The following is a 19,094-nucleotide window of genomic DNA, read 5'->3' as shown; positions in this document are numbered from 1 at the left end:
TCTTCTCTTCGATTGGACACAAAGAAACATTTACCTTTGACCTGTGAAGTCAGCCCGTGCCAGCTCCAAAGATGGCTGCGCACATAATGCTGCCCAAAGTAACAAGCATGATATCAAACATTAAATATTTGTGTGCACTGAAGAGTATTAGGAGGTCTTTAGGTTTGTCGTCCACAACAGGAACTACGGAATTCACGTCCAGGAGAGTTCGTAACATGTTTACGGAGTTTTTTAAAGAGCGATACGGCCACCGAGTGGTCCCATCCGCACCGGTCCGACCGAGAGGAGATCCCAGCCTCCTGTTTGTCAATGCGGGCATGAACCAGGTGAGACAGTCGTTTGTTTCAACTCCCCTACCCAAATCCCAAAACCCAAATACCCAAGTCTGATCTGCAAAACCAGTCGTGTCTGTGTGAAAGCTGCGGGGATTTGTGCAAACAGTAAATCTAAACGCCACTGTAATATTTAAAGACACAGTCTTTATAACTGTGTCTTTACAGTTTAACTGCGGAAACAACTCTGTAGTTAACTACTCTGTAGTTAAAAATATATAGAGTAATGTTTAAAAAGACTGGATCTGCTTGCTTTCAGTGTAGCGCTCTGTTCAGTGTTAGCTAGTGAAGTATTCACAGCAGCTTTGCTGTAGTGCTGTTGCACAGGGGTCTGTGTGCACAAGCCACCCTGATCATTTGGTCACTGGTTGCTTGTTGATCCCCAATTCTTGTCAAGCAGACACGGAGGGAGTAAGGGAGTAAGTAAGCAGTATTGTCCAGGTGCCCCATAGCTGCCTGTGTGGAGAATACATTTACAGACATTTTGAGCTGGTAAGAAATGAGTGACAGCTTGCTGCTACATTACAGAATCCAAGGATCTAGTTGAACTGTTTCCTGTGGCACAGGAGCATCCAGGATGTGGTTTGGCACATTGACAGCTGGTTCCAGTCACTCCCCCTGTGTGTGTAAAGAGATGCCCTGTCTTCTGACTGCTGCCTCTGGGCCAGTGTTTGAGGAAACACCAGCTGCAGGTCGCCTTGGCTGCTGCCAGTAAGCAGTGCAGGTCTCCGCAGTGACGGCTCCCATCTTCTCCCCTCAGTTTAAGCCTGTCTTCCTGGGCACCGTGGACCCTCGTAGTGAGATGGCGCGGTACCGGCGCGTGGTGAACAGTCAGAAGTGTGTGCGTGCTGGCGGCAAACACAACGACCTGGAGGATGTGGGCAGAGATGTGTACCACCACACCTTCTTCGAGATGCTGGGGAACTGGTCCTTTGGAGACTACTTCAAGGTGAGCCCCAGATTTCCTGAGGGGCCCTCTGGACACCCGCCTTGTCTGTGGGAAGAGTGGGGTCTGTGGTGCTGCAGCTATTGTCCAGTGGTCCCGAAAGACACGCAAACATGCAAAATGAGTGGTGTGAAACACAACTTGAAAACAGGTTAAATTGTAATCACTCACCTGCGTGGACAGGTGTCACTCTGCTGCCATTGCCCAGGCGGTAATGGAGTGAACTCCACCCCTGGGAAGATGGTAACCTCTGAGTGTACTGTATGAGGAACAGTTCACAATATTGTATAAGACTAGTGTGTAAAGCCTGCAGTTTGGCACATTATCTGTTTGATTCTTTCAAACAGGTGGTGCTTTTAATGAGACTCTGGGGCTGGATAGCTGCTCTGATAAAGGTTAAACAAATCAAATGTCATTATTATTGGACACTCTACTTAGCTGGTATTCTTATGCCTGATATTGTTCTGATTTTTGTCTGTAATGTACTAGCAAGTAGAGCCTTTTTTTCCCAACATGACACATTCTCAATGGAGAGTTTTGGATTGACCTCTTAGGAGCATAAGTAGGTTACAGAAGAGAGGAGCCCTTCTGGTCCATCTGGTCTTTACAGCCAATTGCTCCGATGATCTCATCCGGCCCTTTTGTGATAGAAATGAGGGTATCGACTTCATCAACGGGCTAGACAGCTTGTTCTAGACTCCCTCAACCCTCTTGTTCAAAACCTCATGTCCTTTCACGAGAGATTCCAGCTGAGCTCAGACCCCAGCTGGGCGGTGGGTTCGTACCGCTGTGTGAGAAGGAGGGCTTGTGGGAACAGGCCGCGATCTAAGGCAAGAATGTGTGATGTCACCACCTGCAGGAGGAGGCCTGTGCCATGGCCTGGCAGCTTCTGACGGACGTCTATGGGATCCCCAAAGACCGTCTCTACATAACGCACTTTGGCGGAGACCCTGCTCTGCCCCTGGCTGCGGACCAGGAGACCCGAGAGATCTGGCTGGGATTGGGGTACGTGTCCCCTAGGCAGGCCTGTGCGATAATGCCCCCGGCAGCTCCTGAGTCCTCATAACTGCTCTATGCCCAATACGTGAGTGTGGGATCCCTGCATCTGACAGGCTTGTTCACCTACATGTCATTCACATGTGTGAGATACTGTTTGATAAACTGCTGAGTCTCCACTGAGGCATCTTCTCACTCTCTTGAAATCATGTTCATATTCATAGCTAGGAGTGGTTAACGTGTTCAAGTGAGTGAATTAATTTAAGGTGATAGGAGGAAGAATATTTGTCTGTACATGTGTGTATAAAATTGTGAATTCTGCTTGTTTTAATTGTCCGCAGTCAACCCAGATGAAAAGAGTCATTAGCAAAAGACACCCAGCTGAGTTTGGATTAGTTTACAGTAATTAGCTCTCTCCTGAGAGGAAGTAAATTTTGAACTCTATTAAATTTATTATATACAGTGAAACACCAGGCAAAACCAAATACTTTCTGGTGTTAATTTTTTTATTCATTTGTATGAAACTGACTTTTTTATGGATTTAAATGCCACCAACTTTCACCTCCTGTGAAGTGTCTATCCTCTGTTTGATTAACTTAACAAGTGTGTAGTTGAGCACTGTGGGTCTGAAAGAAGTGTTTCTGGTTTAGAGTCCAGCCAGATCACATCCTCCCATTCGGGCTGAAGGACAATTTTTGGGAGATGGGGGAGACGGGACCCTGCGGTCCGTGCACAGAGATCCACTACGACCACCGTGGTGGGCGGAACGCTGCAGCCCTGGTGAACCAGGACAGCCCTGAGGTGGTGGAGATCTGGAATCTGGTCTTCATGCAGTACAACAGGTACGGGAGTGGAGGACGGCAGATCAGAATAGCCAGGAGAGGCACTGGAGCTTCTGGGCTTCACTCCAGCTAAGAAGTTGTTTAACTCAGCGTGACCCTGCCCCGTGTCTGCCCCAGCGTGACCCTGCCCCGTGTCTGCCCCAGCGTGACCCTGCCCCGTGTCTGCCCCAGCGTGACCCTGCCCCGTGTCTGCCCCAGCGTGACCCTGCCCCGTGTCTGCCCCAGCGTGACCCTGCCCCAGCGTGACTCTGCCCCGTGTCTGCCCCAGCGTGACTCTGCCCCAGCGTGACTCTGCCCCAGCGTGACTCTGCCCCGTGTCTGCCCCAGCGTGACTCTGCCCCAGCGTGACTCTGCCCCAGCGTGACTCTGCCCCGTGTCTGCCCCAGCGTGACCCTGCCCCGTGTCTGCCCCAGCGTGACCCTGCCCCGTGTCTGCCCCAGCGTGACCCTGCCCCGTGTCTGCCCCAGCGTGACTCTGCCCCAGCGTGACTCTGCCCCAGCGTGACCCTGCCCCGTGTCTGCCCCAGCGTGACTCTGCCCCAGCGTGACTCTGCCCCAGCGTGACCCTGCCCCGTGTCTGCCCCAGCGTGACCCTGCCCCGTGTCTGCCCCAGTGTGACTCTGCCCCAGTGTGACTCTGCCCCAGTGTGACTCTGCCCCAGTGTGACTCTGCCCCGTGTCTGCCCCAGTGTGACTCTGCCCCAGTGTGACTCTGCCCCTGCGTGACTCTGCCCCGTGTCTGCCCCAGCGTGACCCTGCCCCATGTCTGCCCCAGCGTGACCCTGCCCCATGTCTGCCCCTGCGTGACCCTGCCCCATGTCTGCCCCAGTGTGACTCTGCCCCTGCGTGACTCTGCCCCAGTGTGACTCTGCCCCAGTGTGACTCTGCCCCAGTGTGACTCTGCCCCGTGTCTGCCCCAGCGTGACCCTGCCCCATGTCTGCCCCTGCGTGACCCTGCCCCGTGTCTGCCCCAGCGTGACTCTGCCCCTGTGTGACCCTGCCGTGACCCTGCCCCTGCGTGACCCTGCCCCGTGTCTGCCCCAGCGTGACCCTGCCCCTGCGTGACCCTGCCCCGTGTCTGCCCCAGCGTGACTCTGCCCCAGCGTGACTCTGCCCCTGCGTGACCCTGCCCCGTGTCTGCCCCTGCGTGACCCTGCCCCGTGTCTGCCCCGGCGTGACTCTGCCCCGGCGTGTCCCTGCCGCGTGTCTGCCCCAGCGTGACTCTGCCCCTGCATGACTCTGCCGCGTGTCTGCACCAGGGTGACTCTGTGCATGTCTCTGCGTGTATTTTCTCTCCAGGGAAGCGGATGGCAGCCTGCGCCCTCTGCCTCAGTTCAGCGTGGACACTGGGATGGGTCTGGAGCGGCTGCTCACCGTCCTGCAGGGCAAGCGCTCTAACTATGACACTGACCTCTTCACCCCTCTGCTTGCTGCCATTCAGGAGGTGAAACTCCCTGCCTAGCTCCAGGCAGTTAGGAGGTTTAGGCTGAGCTTCCAAATGGCTCATCTCTTTAGTGTAGAGCAGAGGAGATTCCAGGAGGATTTTGTTCAAGAATGTACTTATGTGTGGATCTGGGCTGCTGAAATAAGCATTCTCAGTGTTCTCAGGCATGATCCTGTGTTTTAAATTGCTGAATTTGAAATCTTAACTTCTGCTTTCTGTGTTGATTAAAATTAGGATAGTCTCATCAAGTAAACAACTGACTATATTTGTTCTACTTAGTGACTGAATGATGTAGTAGGAAATGAGGATGCCAATACTTAGTCTGTGATTGTATTGTATTTAAGGAAATATGATTGCTATAGTGCAATTGAAGTTTATTTTGATGTCGCAGCTCTGTGATTTGTGGTGGTGTAAGCGTGTTTCCTCCTGTGAGCGGCAGGCAGAGTGATCCGGGCTTGTCTCGGCCCATTCTGGAATGCGCTGCTGTCTTGCAGTGCTCCCAGGGCCCAGGGTACCGTGGACGGACTGGGGAGGCCGACGTGGGTGGAGTCGACATTGCCTATCGGGTGCTGGCCGATCACATCCGCACACTGGCGGTCTGCATCGCTGACGGAGTCTATCCTGGCATGTCCGGAGCCGAGTGAGTCGCCCACTTCCCGTCCGACGTGAAAGCAGTGGTGATTCGCTGAAAGAATGAGCTGTTTTATTTCACCCTGTTGTGAGACACATCACTAGTGGACATCGCCAAACCGTCCTGCGTGTGAGATCTGCACAGCCGCAGTTCGGGCCTTCTTGTGTCACTTGTACACTTAATCAGCCACAGTTCTTCTCGGGCTGTATCCGCTGTTCTCACGATGATCCCACTTTGTTTTGCTACACTGTGCTCTGTTTTTACTGTATGCTGTGAGTGTAGTTAGGGCTTAGTTATAGGGTTTGAAGAGCCTGATGGGTAAAGGCAGGAAAATGAAAAGACTCAGGGGGTCCTGAGGACTGGCGTGGGGAAATCCCCTTTGTAAGTGCTGTTATGTGTAGATACAGGGACTCTGCAGGTGAAAGAGTTTTGAGTGGACAGTAGGGCACAGTGAGGGCATCAGGTGGTGAGAGTGTGTGACCTCCCGTCTCCCTGTCTCCCCGCTAGGCTGGTGCTGCGGAGGATCCTGCGCCGCGCTGTCCGCTTCTCCGCTGAGGTCCTGCAGGCGCCTCCAGGGGCCCTGGCCACTCTTGTGCCCACTGTGGTGCAGGTGTTGGTATGTCCCTGCCTGGCATCCAGGGGCCTTGTCTCTGGGCGTGCCCATTCATTGTCGCACTAACATTTATTGTAAAATTCCAAACTTTAAAAACAAATACAGAATTGCCCCAGAGTATGTGATGACATTTGGGAAAAATACTCTGAAGTAAATGCACTCACCCCATTTATCTGGCTGCTGATTTTATCCAAAGCAGCTTTGTACCCATTTATGCACCTGGAGGAGTTTTTTTTACTGAGCAGCCTGAGTGACGTCCCTTGTTCAGGGGTACAACAGCAGCATTCTGCTCAGGATTTGAACCCACGATCTTTATGGTACAAGTCCTTGTTTTTTGTTTTTCGCAGGGGGAAGCCTATCCAGAACTGATCACAGAAACAGAGAGGGTAAGCTGATATTGGTGTTTTATAAGGATTTAAATTTTCCCCTAATTAATCCTGTCCAGGAACTGAGCGTGTCAGTTTCCACAAAGCATATTTGATCATCAGGCAGTTTGAGAGTATTGTGTCTTCTTGTTTCCAGATCAAGGATATAATTAATGACAATGAGGCCCAGTTCCTGTCCTCTCTGAGGCAGGGGAGGCGTGTTATCGACAGGACGCTGCAGAAGATGGAGAACAGCAAGGTGTTCCCAGGTGTGCTACACAACCTCCATGTTTTTTATTTCTTCTTGTTTCTCTGCTGTGAAATATTGTTGGTGGCCATGTGGTTCAGTATAAGGGAGACAATTGGAGCAATGATACCAGATGGACGTCTTCTAAAACAGGTGTTTCACTTATTGTAGTTTGTATTTTGTAATGTAGACAGCTAATTCTTCCTGCATTTACAGGGGCAGACTCGACACATTTGAGGGTTGAAAAGGGAGGAGGGGGTGAGAGGTGTTACAGTCTAGATGTTTTTCAGATGTACTTTATCATTGTAAGGGTGCGCACGTAGTGAGATGGTTGTAACCAGCCCAAGATGTTTCTGTCCGTGCTGAACTCGTTAGGGTCTGTGGCCTGGTCTTTACATCGCAATTTGGGCTTCCCCCTGGACCTGATTGGTTTGATGGTGGAGGAGAGGGGTGTCTCTATGGAAACAGATGTACTGGATAAATTCGCTTCAGAAAAAGCAAAGGTATTATTTTTGTTTCTTAGCTTTTGTCATTTGCAACCTGCTACTAATAATATTTTAATACTGTTAAGTACATGGAAAGGTTTACATATATAGCTGCACGTGTCTGGAAGAGGTACAGTCAAGCATTTTGCTGCTGATCTCACTTGACTGTGGTTCCTGAGACAGATGCTTTTGTGAGGTCTGTCACAGCAGCTCTGTGTTGCTGTGGTCTGTAGAAAATTCATACGCTTCTCATCATTCACTCCCAAGAGAGGAGATAATTTAGGCATGGCAATGGATACTGAAACAGGGAGCCTGCTATGTATTGTACAAAACATTATGTTTCAAAACCCCCAGACCATTGAATTGTTCATGTTGTACATGTATGTAGCTCCTCCAGGTGACTGAAGTGTCATTGCTGCCGGTTCTGTGTGTTTTGTTAGTAACGTCAATTTAGACATTGTTAGTATAGCTGCTGCAAGTCCTTTACTTGCTGTCAGCAGAGAAGCAAAAGGGATGGGTTTTGTTGCCGAGGTGAAGGAGCGAGTGGGAACGATGATCCCTTTGATGCTTTCCAGCTCTCCGCCCAGGCCCGCCCTTCGGAAAGGGAGAGCCGCACAGCTCTGGATGTACGCTGCCTGTCCGAGCTCAAGCAGAAAGGGGTTCCAGCCACAGATGACTCCCTTAAGTATGCCTACACCCTTGGACAGGATGGCAGATACGGTAAAGCACGACTCTCTTTGAGCTCTTGCAATGTCATATGCCTCTACATTGAACTGAGCACATTTCATTTATATGTTCCATCCCTCGTTTGGAAGTGCAAGTTCATCTGCATGCCGTCTAGAGCTGCTTGAACTTGTGGCGATAGCTGACACAGCTTCTCTCCTGTGCCAGTGTTCCCCCCTTGCCAGGCCACAGTTCTGGAATTGTACTGTGGGACGGCCCTGGTGGAGGAGGTGCCAGAGGGCCAGCGGTGTGGGGTCATTCTCGACCGAACCTGTTTCTACGCAGAACAGGGGGGGCAGGCTGCTGACCAGGGCTATTTCACTCGAGATGGACTACAGGTGTGTCTCCTCACACTGCTTACTTTCCCAGCCCACTGCATAGTGGTGCCTTTTTGGGTGTGTAAATTGATATTCTAATCTTTCAGTTAGATGAGTTTGCACATAATTTAGGAGATATATGTGCATGATGACGCCCATCTCTCTTCTGTTTTCCATTCTTTTCTGTCGCTGACTACCTTTCTGCAGGTCACTGTTTTTCCTCAATGATTAGTAAAGAAATCTCACTTGATTACTGATACACTGATCTTGAATGCCTGTATTGGCCCCAGTTTCTTTCCTTCTTGATTATTAAAAAGGATTTTTTTTTTCTTTCTGTCTTGATATTAAGTTCTGAATAGCCAGTTCTGAGTTACAGTAGCTGGTTGAGTTTCCATGACAGCGGCAGGCCAGCCATGAAAAACATCATCCTATGTTTTATTTTAAAAAATTGTCCTTCTGGAGTGTGGAAATAACAGGAGTGACCGCGGTCATCTTCTCTTGCCCAGGATGTCCTGTTCCCTGTGGAGGATGTGTGGCTGGCAGGAGGGTACGTGGTCCATGAAGTGACCACAGCAGAGACCCTGAGAAGGGGGGACCAGGTGCAGCTCTTTGTGGATGAGGTACAGTGAAAACCTGAGTGGAGACCCGGGAGAGATCCAGACGTGCTCCTCTCTGCTTGGCCGCTGTGCTGGGGTAGGCTGTCTGAGCGCGGGCCTTGCTGTGTTTCAGGCTCTGCGGCTGGCCTGCATGGTGAAGCACACGGCCACCCACATCCTGAACTTCGCCCTGCGGCAGGTCCTTGGGGAGGGCGTGGAACAGAGGGGGTCTCACGTCACCCCTGACAGGCTGCGCTTCGACTTCAGCGTCAAGGTACCAGTCCTGAGCTGAGCAGCTGCCTGAAGAGACAGTGTGTGCCATGTTAACATGTTCCAGCATGTCCCTTCATAGCTTTGATCATTCATTCTAGTGTCCCCTCTGAGTCTATGCCATAAAATGACAAATCCTGATGTTATGATGCCATTTATTTCATTCATTTCCTTCCAGCTCAGCTTTTAATGTCCTAGGTCAGCTCATTATTGGCTAATGGGACCGATTTAACAAGTTCTCCCAGCCCTTCAGATACTGGTGCTTTGAAGAGACCTCCAGGTTCAGGACTGGCCAATCCTGGTTACACAGTGGGAGAAACACAGTGTGAAATTGCTTCTGTTTCATGTTGTTGTCAATACAGGAAGCGCTGAGCACACAGCAGCTACAGCAGGTGGAGTACGCTGTGCTGGATGTCATTTGGAGTGACGACTGGGTCCACACTGAGGAGCTCCCACTGGGTCTGGCCAAGGGACTCCCAGGGCTGAGAACAGTGGATGAGGTGAAAGAGGGTGAATTTTCCTTGGTTAAAACCTGGCTTGAATTAAAACAAGGCCAGTCAGAGCCAGTCAGTGAGAGAGTTCGATCGTGTCTTTGTTTTCCAGATGTATCCGGACCCTGTGAGAGTGGTGTCAGTGCGGGTCCCACCCAGAGAGCTGCTGGAGTCTCCCTCCTGCCCTCAGACCTCTGTGGAGCTGTGCTGTGGAACGTACGTCTTAGACATGTTCACTACCTATCTAGTTCACCTGCAAATACTCAAATGATTTATTTTATGGTGTAACAAATATTTTTTTTAATTTCCACTTTTATGGTGGCAAACATAAATATTTGCATCTTGTGTCATCACATACAGTAGTTACACCAAACACATGCCAGGATGAATGTCTTCAGTTTGGTCATGTCTGCCTCTTAAGGAGTTTACGCAAATTATTCTGAGGCACTGATTAGAAATGAGCATATTTGAAAATTTGTGGTTTTTTGAAAGATAAGCTGAAATCTAGAAAACACTATTCTGCTGTATGCTGATGCACAGATGTGAGTGCGTCTGCACCTTTTGCCTCTGAGGACATTGAGCTGAACTAGGACATAAGAAATCTAATGTAGAACTATTTGATTCCTGTTGATGATTAGTCAACTCGAATCTCCTGTTGACAGAGATTAAGTCTCCATTGCAGTGGAAATTTGTCTCAAGTTCCCTACCGGGCAGCAAGAGAGGCATGTCCACGTATCTGACATTTCTGAGGACTGCATGTCCACTGTAGTGGACTGTGTCAGTGGCCAGTGATTTCACTGCTCACTGGCTGCAGCCGAGTGATGTCATCAAGCTCCTCCCACCTGTACATTGTGACATGGGGGCTCTGTGCTAGGCCACTGACAGACACAGCCAGTCCAACACTCGACTTCTGCCCTGCAGACACTTGCAGAGGACGGGAGAGATCAAGGACTTGGTCATCGTGGCTGAGAGGCAGCTGGTGAAGGGAATCAGCCGGATTGTTGCCGTCACAGGGGAGGAGGCCAGAGAGGTAGAGGTCTGGAGCCTGCAGGGCTCCTGGAAAGCGTCGCGTTACAGCAGCTAGCCTGGGCTGTTTAGAGTTCGCCCAGCTGAGAGCTCGCCCTCGTGTTAGACCTGTCCTCTAGTGCTGGTGATTAGGCTTGTACTTTCCGCTGTCAGGGTGCCCCTTATTCCAGGGGTCCCCAGCCCTGGTCCTGGAGGCTCACACACCTGCTGCTTTGGGATCCAGCCCAGCTCTCGGTTACAAAACCTAACCCTTAATTGACTGAATTTGAACTCTCGAACTGTTTTCTGCTCTTAAGCGTGTTCACCTTTGCCTCTTACCACTGCATTTCATAAGAAACATAGAATTTCATACTTATGAAAAGAAATGAACTTGCATATGTTCCAATCAAGCAGCTTACTAGTTCAGTTTTAAGGCTTCAATTCAGCTTGACTAGAATAGACACCTGCAGGTGTGGAGGTCTCCAGGACCAGGATTGGGAACCCATGTTTTACTCCACTTCAGTGACCTTCAGTCCTGGTACTGGAGAGCCACATCCTTGGAGGCTCAGATAAACATTGCTGAAGCGCTGCTGACCTGCGACTCATTAATTTAGTGTTTCCAAGTACACCTGGAGTAAAAGCCAGACCATGCCGAAGCTCCTGGGATCAGGACTCGTGTCGCTTTTCTAGCACGCTGGGAAGCTGAGCTGATGAAGCTGGTGAGGAACACTGAGTGGTGCTGCAGTGTGGGGTGCAGGTCTGGCTCAGGGGATTTAAGCTTCTCTGTCCTCTGGGTTTATTCCAGTAAAAACATTTAGCATCACGGATTTTATTTTTCTTCTGTGTGTTGTTAAGGAGCTGGAACCTTGGAAGGGCCGGGGTTTAAATCCGCGTGTGTGAGTGTCTGTTACTGATGTCTGTTTCGGTGGGAGTGGCGGCTGTGAGCTCCGCGGGCTGACCCTGTTCCCAATCTCCAGGCTCGAGAGGCGGCGCGCCCCCTGGCGCAGGAAGTGGAGTCACTGTCGGCGCGGCTGGGTGCGGCCAGCCCCTCCCTCTCCTCTGCGCACAGACTGTCCAAGGAAGTGGGCCAGCTGACCGACGTGCGTAGCTTCCCTGCTCTTCACAAAGGAAGACCTGAAAGGGATTAGCAGATAGGATGGAAAATGTAAAGGTTTATTCCATGCTGAAAAAAGAAGAGAAAAAACGTTTCGGCTGTGGAGCCTTCTTTGGGTGTGACATCCAAAGAAGACTCAACAGCCGAAACGTTGTTTCTTTTTTTTTTTCAGCATGGGATAAACATTTACTTGTTCATTTGCAGCCTACGCATGCTGATGCAGCTACCTACCTGAACTGGGATGGAAAATAACTGTTCCCAGTTTTCCAAGTTAGTTTTTTCATGATAGTTGATAGTGATGACCAGGGTTAATTCTGTTCTTGCTGTGTTCTTGCTGGGTCTTGTGAAAATGGCTGCAATCCAGTGCAGTTCAGTATTATAGTTATAATTAATCTAAGTTATAACTGTTCACGTGTGTGTAGCGGTGGCAGAATGTCAAGTATAACATGCAGACTGGTCACTTATTAAGATTATTTTTAATGCCGCATGCCATTTCTACAGCACCTTTTATAATGTCAAACTTAAAACATAACTGGGTTATAAAAGTGGTAGCTGTTAATAATAAATTATATAATTTTAGCATTACTTCTCTTAAACATAGATTTAATGTGTTGAATCTGTCTCTGCAGGCAGTTGAGAGTACTGTTATACCCCAGGTACAGAGGAGGGAACTTCAGAGGAAACTGAAAGCCCTGCAGAGGACGACCAACACCACTGTCAGGAAACTGGAGATCAGAGAGGTAGAGAATGAAAATTAAGTGCAGAAAGTTATTTGCACAGTTCCCCAGTTTTAAAGAGAGTATGTAGCCTACTGAAGAAGATTGTTAAAATGTTCACAGCAGAGCTGGTAAGTTACAGGACTGTGTGGAATGCGTGATTCAAGCTATTATATGAATGAGAAGTCATGTTACAACCTTGTATTGTCTCATGAGAAAACAATCTTAGTTATCTGTCATGTAGTAACTTGTGTTTGGAATTAAAAGAGCAGTTAAGATCCAGGAATCTGTATTGAACAAACAGCTGGGTGCTGAATCTATCCACAATAATATGGTGTTGTATGTTCTCCTCAGACATCACAGCCAGTGTTGCTAATTAATTGAAGATAAAGGTAGCTCATACTTAACATTGCTGTTGTTTATCATCATATTGCTTTTGTCTGTTGTCCAACAGTAATGCTCAGTTTGCACATAGCTATTGTTTTCTCTGAAAATAGGACTCTGAGTCCATGTGATTATTCCTCATATACAGTCATTTGAAAAAGAAAGTACACCCTCTTTCAATTCTATGGTTTTATATATCAGGACATAAAAAATCATCTGGTCCTTACCAGGTCCTAGAATTAGGTAAATCTAACCTCAGGTGACAAACAACACATAACAGGTTCCACTATGTCATTATTTATTTAACACAAAATAAGCCGACATGCAGAAGAAAAACTAAGTACACCTCATGATTCAGTAGCTTGTAGAACCACCTTTAGCAGCAATAACTTGAAGTTATCGTTGTGTGTATGAGTTTATCAGTCTCTCACATCGTTTTGGAGGAGTTTTGGCCCACTCTTCTTTACAGCATTACTTCAGTTCATTGGTGTTTGAGGGCATTTTTTTATGCACAGCTCTCTTAAGGTCCCACCACAGCATTTCAAAGGGGTTGAGGTCTGGACTTTGACTTAGCCATTCCAACACTTTGATTCTTTTCTTTTTCAGCCACCCAGTTGTAGATTTGCTGGTGTGCTTGGGATCATTGTCCTGTTGACCCAGTTTTGGCCAAGCTGTCGGACAGATGGCCTCACATTTGTGCCTAGAATACTTTGGTATAAGGAGGAGTTCAAGGTCAACTCATTGACTGCTAGGTGTGCAGGTCCTGTGGCTGCAAAACACACCCAAATCATCACCCCTCCACCATCGTGCTTAATTGTTGGTATGAGGGGTTTGTGGTGATATGCTGTGCTTGGCTTTCACCAAACATGGCGTTGTGCATAATGACCAAACATCTCCACTTTGGTCTCGTCTGTCCAAAGGACATTGTTCCAGAAATCTTGTGGTTTGTTCAGATGCAGCTTTGCAAACCTAAGCTGTCCTGCCATATTCTTTTTGGAGAGAAGGGGCTTTCTTCTGGCTACCCTTCTATGAAAACCCATACTTGTTCTCGCTTTTTCTGGTCGTACTGTCATGAACTTTAACATTTAACATGTTAACCGAGGCCTGTAGGTCCCTAGATGTAGTTCTTGGGTTCTTTGTGATTTCTCTCAGCATTATACGGTCTGACATTGGGGTGAATTTGCTGGGACGCCCACTCCTGGGAAGATTGGCAACTGTCTTGAATGTTCTCCATTTGTAAACCTTCTCACTGTAGAATGATGGATTTCAAATTGTTTGGAAATGGCCTTATAACCCTTCCCGCATTGATGAGCAGCAGCAATTGCTTCTCTGAGTTCATTGCTGATGTCTTTTCTCCTTGGCATGGTTAACACATAAATGATCCAGACAACCAAACTGTCAAAAGGTCTGCTTTTATAGAGGTGGTCACACTTCCTGATGATCAACTAATCAAGTGCATTTGATTAGCAGCACCTGGCTGCTCATTACCTTCTTAATCCTATGGAAGCAGTTAGGGTGTACTTATTTTTTTCCACATGAAACACAGTGAAATCTGTTATGTGTTGTCTGTTATCTGAGGCTAGATTTGTCTTAATTATGGAAGTTGGTGAGGACCAGACGATTGTTATTTATGCCCTGATATGTAAAACCATTGAATTGAAAGAGGGTGTACTTTCTTTTTCACTGGCCTGTATGTGTATGTATTGAAAAGGGAAGCTTGGGTTTGAAGTGAAGGCGGACTCTTGATGAGAAAGGACAGTGCTCACCCTGAGCACTACATGAATGTTGCAGGATAGCTTGCTAGAAGAAGGCTGATGCAGGAAAATGTTTTATTCAACACCAGGCTGCCAAGAAGGTGCAGGCTCTGTTGAAAAGACACACAGACAAGAGGCTGGTGGTGGACACTGTGGATACAGACTCAATCTCTGTAAGTCCAACCTGTTTTTCCTAAAACTCTAATCTTCATTGACTTAACAGCTGTCAAATGTCTGGAGGAAATCGACTTTGAAGTAACTTGTCAATATCTCTTGTATTGAGAATACAAAAGTATTGTATTGTCAAGTCAATCTGTTCATTTTATTTAAGCAATTATTCTAAGCAATACTTAGCGTGCTACAGATACCCAGAATCCTTTGTGCAAAACAGCAGCTCTGTTCAGTGATTGTTCATGGCACTTATGATGTGATTTGTTCCAGGTTGTGATGAAGACGGTCAATCAGTACAGTGACCAGTCGCCAGGGGCATCCGTGATGCTGCTGTCCCACCTGCCATCGGGGAGGGTGCTGTGTGCCTGCCAGGTTCCCAAGGTGAGCCCCAGCAGCTGGGCTGTCTGTGGCTCGAACCAGTGGCCTTCTGAAAAGCGCAGTGAGAAACACTGGAAAGTGGACAGTGACGTCCTTAATTTTTACAAATGCTTTGTTCGGGAGGGAGGGTGTTTCAGATGGGTGGCTTGTGAAGGTAGTGTATGAGAGGGGTCCCAGGCCAGTGTCTTTTCAGTCTACTTCTCAAGGAGGCCTCACTCTGATACTCCACATGTTCTCTCGTGTCTTATTCCAGCGGTGTTGTGGATTTAGACAATAATTATAGCAGACGGTTTTATACTACAAACTCCAGCATCTGGTATCAATTCTTGCTGTTATTTCTCTGGTCTAATCATTGTGAATTGAGCAGCTTTGAGGTAATTTTGCTGACAACACTCCTGAAACCACACAGCTCTCATCAGTGTTCTTTTCAGGGTGTCTGTTACTCTTTGAAAACTGGGTAAGGAAAGCTCAGTGCTCTAATTCACACAGTGACCTGCACAACACAATTTAATTCAGTGATACCAACCAAAATAGCAAAATTTCCAAATTTATTTTTTCATGTTTTGTTTTATAAGAACATCCTAGATCCTGGAGGTGCCCTACGATGCAGGGATGTCTTGTTTCTACTTGCTGTTTAATTTCTTGCACAGAAAGACAGATCTAATAGTAATCCATTGGGAACTGAGCGCACTAAGAAAGGCGACTCTACTTGTGATGCACCTTGGCAGGAACTACCAGAGGGCAAATTCACTCGATCTCCTTTCCTGCAGAGCATCTAACATTTGCTAAGTAATATCATACCTCACAGTTAGACTCTCTTCATTTGTATCTTCAGGATGTAGCTTGCAGCGCTGGCTCTAGTTGCCGATAGAAGAGTGACCCGCACAGCTGTGCTTCTGTCCCTCTCCTGATCCTCCCTCTCTTTGCCTTCCAGGGCTCCCGATCTCTCTCTGCTTCCGAATGGGCTCTGGCTGTCTGTACCCGGCTTGGTGGCAATGCAGGGGGCTCTGCCACTGTGGCCAAGGGCACAGGAACTGCCCAGGATATTGGAGAGGCTCTAAGATGGGCTCAACAGTTTGCACAGAGCAAGGCTGCACACTGAGCTCACTGTGACCTGCAGCAATGACTGTGGCAGACTGTAATATTGGGAACTGGCAGGCTCCAGTGTGTTGGCTTTTTTATAGGATTATGTTGGATTTATGGGATGAGCAAAAACACTTTTCATAATGATATGATCCTATAACCTGTTGCTGTGTACAGTTTTTTGTATGCAAGTTCCAGCATGCAGCTAGAAAATCCACATTAAGAATTTGGAGTAATTGCATTTACTGGAAATATTCATGAGGCTTTTTTTTTTCTGAAGCCCCCCACACAATAGTTTGTGATGTCAATGTAGCACTTGTGATGAAACAACGGTTGTTCTTAAACTGAACAGGAACTCACTTGTATGCCCGATGTTACCTTGTCTGGCCAGAGGCCACGGTGCTCCAGAATGTGCAGTTACCCCAAGGGCTGAATGAACAGGGAGGTTTCCACCACTTCTTCAGATTCAGCCACTCAAAGCGACTTTCTTTGTATTGTGATATCAAATTGACATTATTCATAAAGATCTTGAGGGGCCACGATGTGCTTTCATGGTCCGTACAATCCCTCGCTCTGGCTTGAATGATGTGCTTTCCTTCACAGCAGAGGGGAGTCCAAATGCAGTTCTGATTGCTTACAGTCCCTGCAGCACCACCACCCAGCTGGCATTGTGCCTGCAGCCGCCTGGAGCCCCTGTGCCCTCTCTGGCAGGCAAATACATCTGAGGCTGATGAGCTGCTCTCAAATGCAGCCTCTCCCTCTCGGGCTCTGCCTGTGTTCCTGAACCTGCTGCCTGGGACTGTGGTCCTGCGAAGCGAGACACTTCAAACGCTGATTATAGCTGCTGTGCAGAATGTGTTGGTTCTGAACCACTGTAGTGTTGATCGAGGTCAGTATCTTCTGGTGATGCTGTATAACAGCTGATTATAAAGTCGACTTCCTCTTCTCTCTCAGTTTACCACAATGGGTTGGTCTGAAAAGGACAATGTTACTGACCTGTTGTGAAATTGCCCAATGGATGCACTGTGGACACTGCTTGTGCAACACTGTGGAGATCCCTGTTGCAAATCAGTAATTGGTATAACTCCTCCTCTGACCAGATTCCGTTGTGTGCCGTGGAAGGGGCAAGCACAGGTCTCTCAGCTTTGTAGAAACAAAGGTACCTGCCCTGTTATTACTCAAGGAGATTGTCATGTTGCCACAAGGGGAGCGCCCAGCACGGTATGACGGTATGAGTCATCGCCCAAACTTGCCCAGACATGCTGGATGAGTGTAAAGTCTGATTCAAGTCCAGTCAGGCTGTCAGGGTGGGAGGGGATTGGAGGTGCTGTAGTTCAGATCAACATAAACCTTATTCAGTGCACAGGGACAAACCTGAAAAATAGTTACTGGATGGACTTTAAGGCTTTTAGATCCACTGTGAAAAATGTAGAGTTAGACCTTAAAATGTAACTTTTCTAAGACCAGTACCAATTTCTAAGACCAGTTATTAAATCTCAGTAACAAAATAAATGTATTGATGGTACAGAAATTGTAAATTGTAAATTTTGAATTTAATTACAAAATTGTGAACTTTGTGAAGATACTGTAAATTGCCATGTTGTCGCAAAACCCTGGTCTCGCCATGGGTGAGAGCAAGAGTTTGCACAAATTGTGACATTCCTTCTTGGTCACTAGTCACTGTAACTGTAATGCCAGCAGCCATGTCACCCTGCAACTCACAACTGGCAGCCCACTGAAGCTCAGCAGGTGTGAGCCTGGCTAGTACCTGGATGAGAGACCTCCTGGGAAAAACTAAGGTTGCTGCTGGAAGAGGTGTTAGTGGGGCCAGCAGGGGGCGCTCACCCTGTGGTCCATGTGGGTCCTAATTCCCCAGTATAGTGACAGGGACTTCGGATTAAACATAAAACCGAGGTCCTGACTCTTTGTCGTCATTAAAAATCCCAGGACGTTTCTCTAAAAGAGTAGGGGTATAACTCCGGTGTCCTGGCCAAATTTCCCATACACCCTTATCAATCATGGCCTCCTAATAATCCCCATCTATGAATTGGCTGCATTACTCTGTTCTCCTCCCCACTGAGAGCTGGTGTGTGGTGACATTCTGGTGCACTATGGCTGCCGTCACAACATCCAGGTGGGGCTGCATATGCTGGTGTTGGAGGGGATCCCCATTACCTGTAAAGCACTTTGAGCGGAGTGTACAGAAAAGCACTATTTAAGTGTAAGCAATTATTAATTATTATTTGAAATGCACTCATCAATGCCGATACTTTCTAACCCCGAAATATAAAAATAACGTTGCAGTTCCCTTTTTATACAGTAGGTTTCAACATGCTAAAGAACATTTGCTGTGGATGGTAAACCCTGTTGGGAATTGTCATGCTCTGCTTCTACAGTATATCATGTTTCCACATTGAAACACATTTTTACAAAAGGACAAAAGTTAAAAAAATTAAGGAATGAAAATTATCTGCAGATTATATAAAAATTGGATATTGACAGCAGGGAAAATGAAATTGTTACAGCTCTCGCAGTATTTCAATGTAAAAGAAGTTCATGCCAGTGGAATTATGGGTAACAGACTCAAAAAGATAAGAATTAACCAACTTGCCCTACCCACTGGAGTTAACTTTTAAAAAAAGGGCTGCTTGTGAAATGTTTTAGGAGAGAGCCATCCCCTTGGTGAACTTCCTTGAACTTTACACGTTGTGGCAAAGTATCGATAACTGCAAACTGGTCAGCTTGTTAAGCTTACTGTACAAAGTGCTATCCCATGTTAAACTTGCACTGCTGCTGAAACTGTATGCTGATTCCAACCTCATGACCAGTGTCACCAAAAGCACGTAAAGCACAGCTTTAACTTTATTTTTTCTGATTGCATTTATTTTTCTCTGTTACTTTTCTCACACCTCTAATGAAAACTTTTACTAGTCACTTCTACACATGAATAATGCAAGTGCAAGTTTTCAAAAAAGATCTTCCTTAAAGTCTTAATAAAAAAGTCTATTAAGGAACAAAAGTATTTGCTACTGCCTGTTATCAACTTAATCCTAATACAGGGGTGACTTCAGATACCTTGTTTCCTCCAGGCTGGAGCCAGATAGCAACAGCATACAGTGGTCCAGCAGGAGTACATTTTGTACAAGACAACACTCAGAAAACAGCTCAGCCAAGATGGCGGCCCACTGAAACT

At 47.4% G+C, this 19,094-nt stretch overlaps 1 protein-coding gene across 3 annotated transcripts; it reads left to right on the top strand.

The window, feature by feature from the left end:
• aars2 (alanyl-tRNA synthetase 2, mitochondrial (putative)) lies at nucleotides 1–18,920 on the top strand. 3 transcript variants are annotated; one of them, XM_088610346.1, is made up of 22 exons: nucleotides 8–326; nucleotides 1,093–1,281; nucleotides 2,138–2,283; nucleotides 2,925–3,116; nucleotides 4,414–4,558; nucleotides 5,053–5,198; nucleotides 5,697–5,805; nucleotides 6,150–6,188; nucleotides 6,325–6,436; nucleotides 6,790–6,917; nucleotides 7,475–7,619; nucleotides 7,791–7,960; nucleotides 8,446–8,559; nucleotides 8,669–8,809; nucleotides 9,168–9,305; nucleotides 9,409–9,512; nucleotides 10,218–10,326; nucleotides 11,279–11,401; nucleotides 12,045–12,155; nucleotides 14,359–14,442; nucleotides 14,711–14,821; nucleotides 15,753–18,920. In XM_088610346.1, exons 1-22 carry the CDS (start codon nucleotides 72–74, stop codon nucleotides 15,918–15,920), a joined length of 2,979 nt encoding a protein of 992 aa, XP_088466472.1. In that variant the 5' UTR covers nucleotides 8–71; the 3' UTR covers nucleotides 15,921–18,920. The 3 variants fall into 3 exon arrangements, 1 of the variants encoding a protein (XP_088466472.1); XR_015927961.1 differs by lacking the exons at nucleotides 14,359–14,442; nucleotides 14,711–14,821; nucleotides 15,753–18,920 and adding an exon at nucleotides 11,620–11,685 and having other exon boundaries at nucleotides 1–326; nucleotides 11,279–11,466; nucleotides 12,045–12,145; XR_015927962.1 differs by lacking the exons at nucleotides 10,218–10,326; nucleotides 14,711–14,821; nucleotides 15,753–18,920 and having other exon boundaries at nucleotides 1–326; nucleotides 14,359–14,389.
• The last annotated feature ends 174 nt before the right edge of the window (nucleotides 18,921–19,094 follow it).

Source organism: Lepisosteus platostomus, chromosome 17 (assembly GCF_059453375.1).
Source record: "Lepisosteus platostomus isolate fLepPlt1 chromosome 17, fLepPlt1.hap1, whole genome shotgun sequence".
Lineage (NCBI taxonomy): Eukaryota > Metazoa > Chordata > Actinopteri > Semionotiformes > Lepisosteidae > Lepisosteus > Lepisosteus platostomus.
This window is presented reverse-complemented; position numbering and strand designations above follow the sequence as displayed.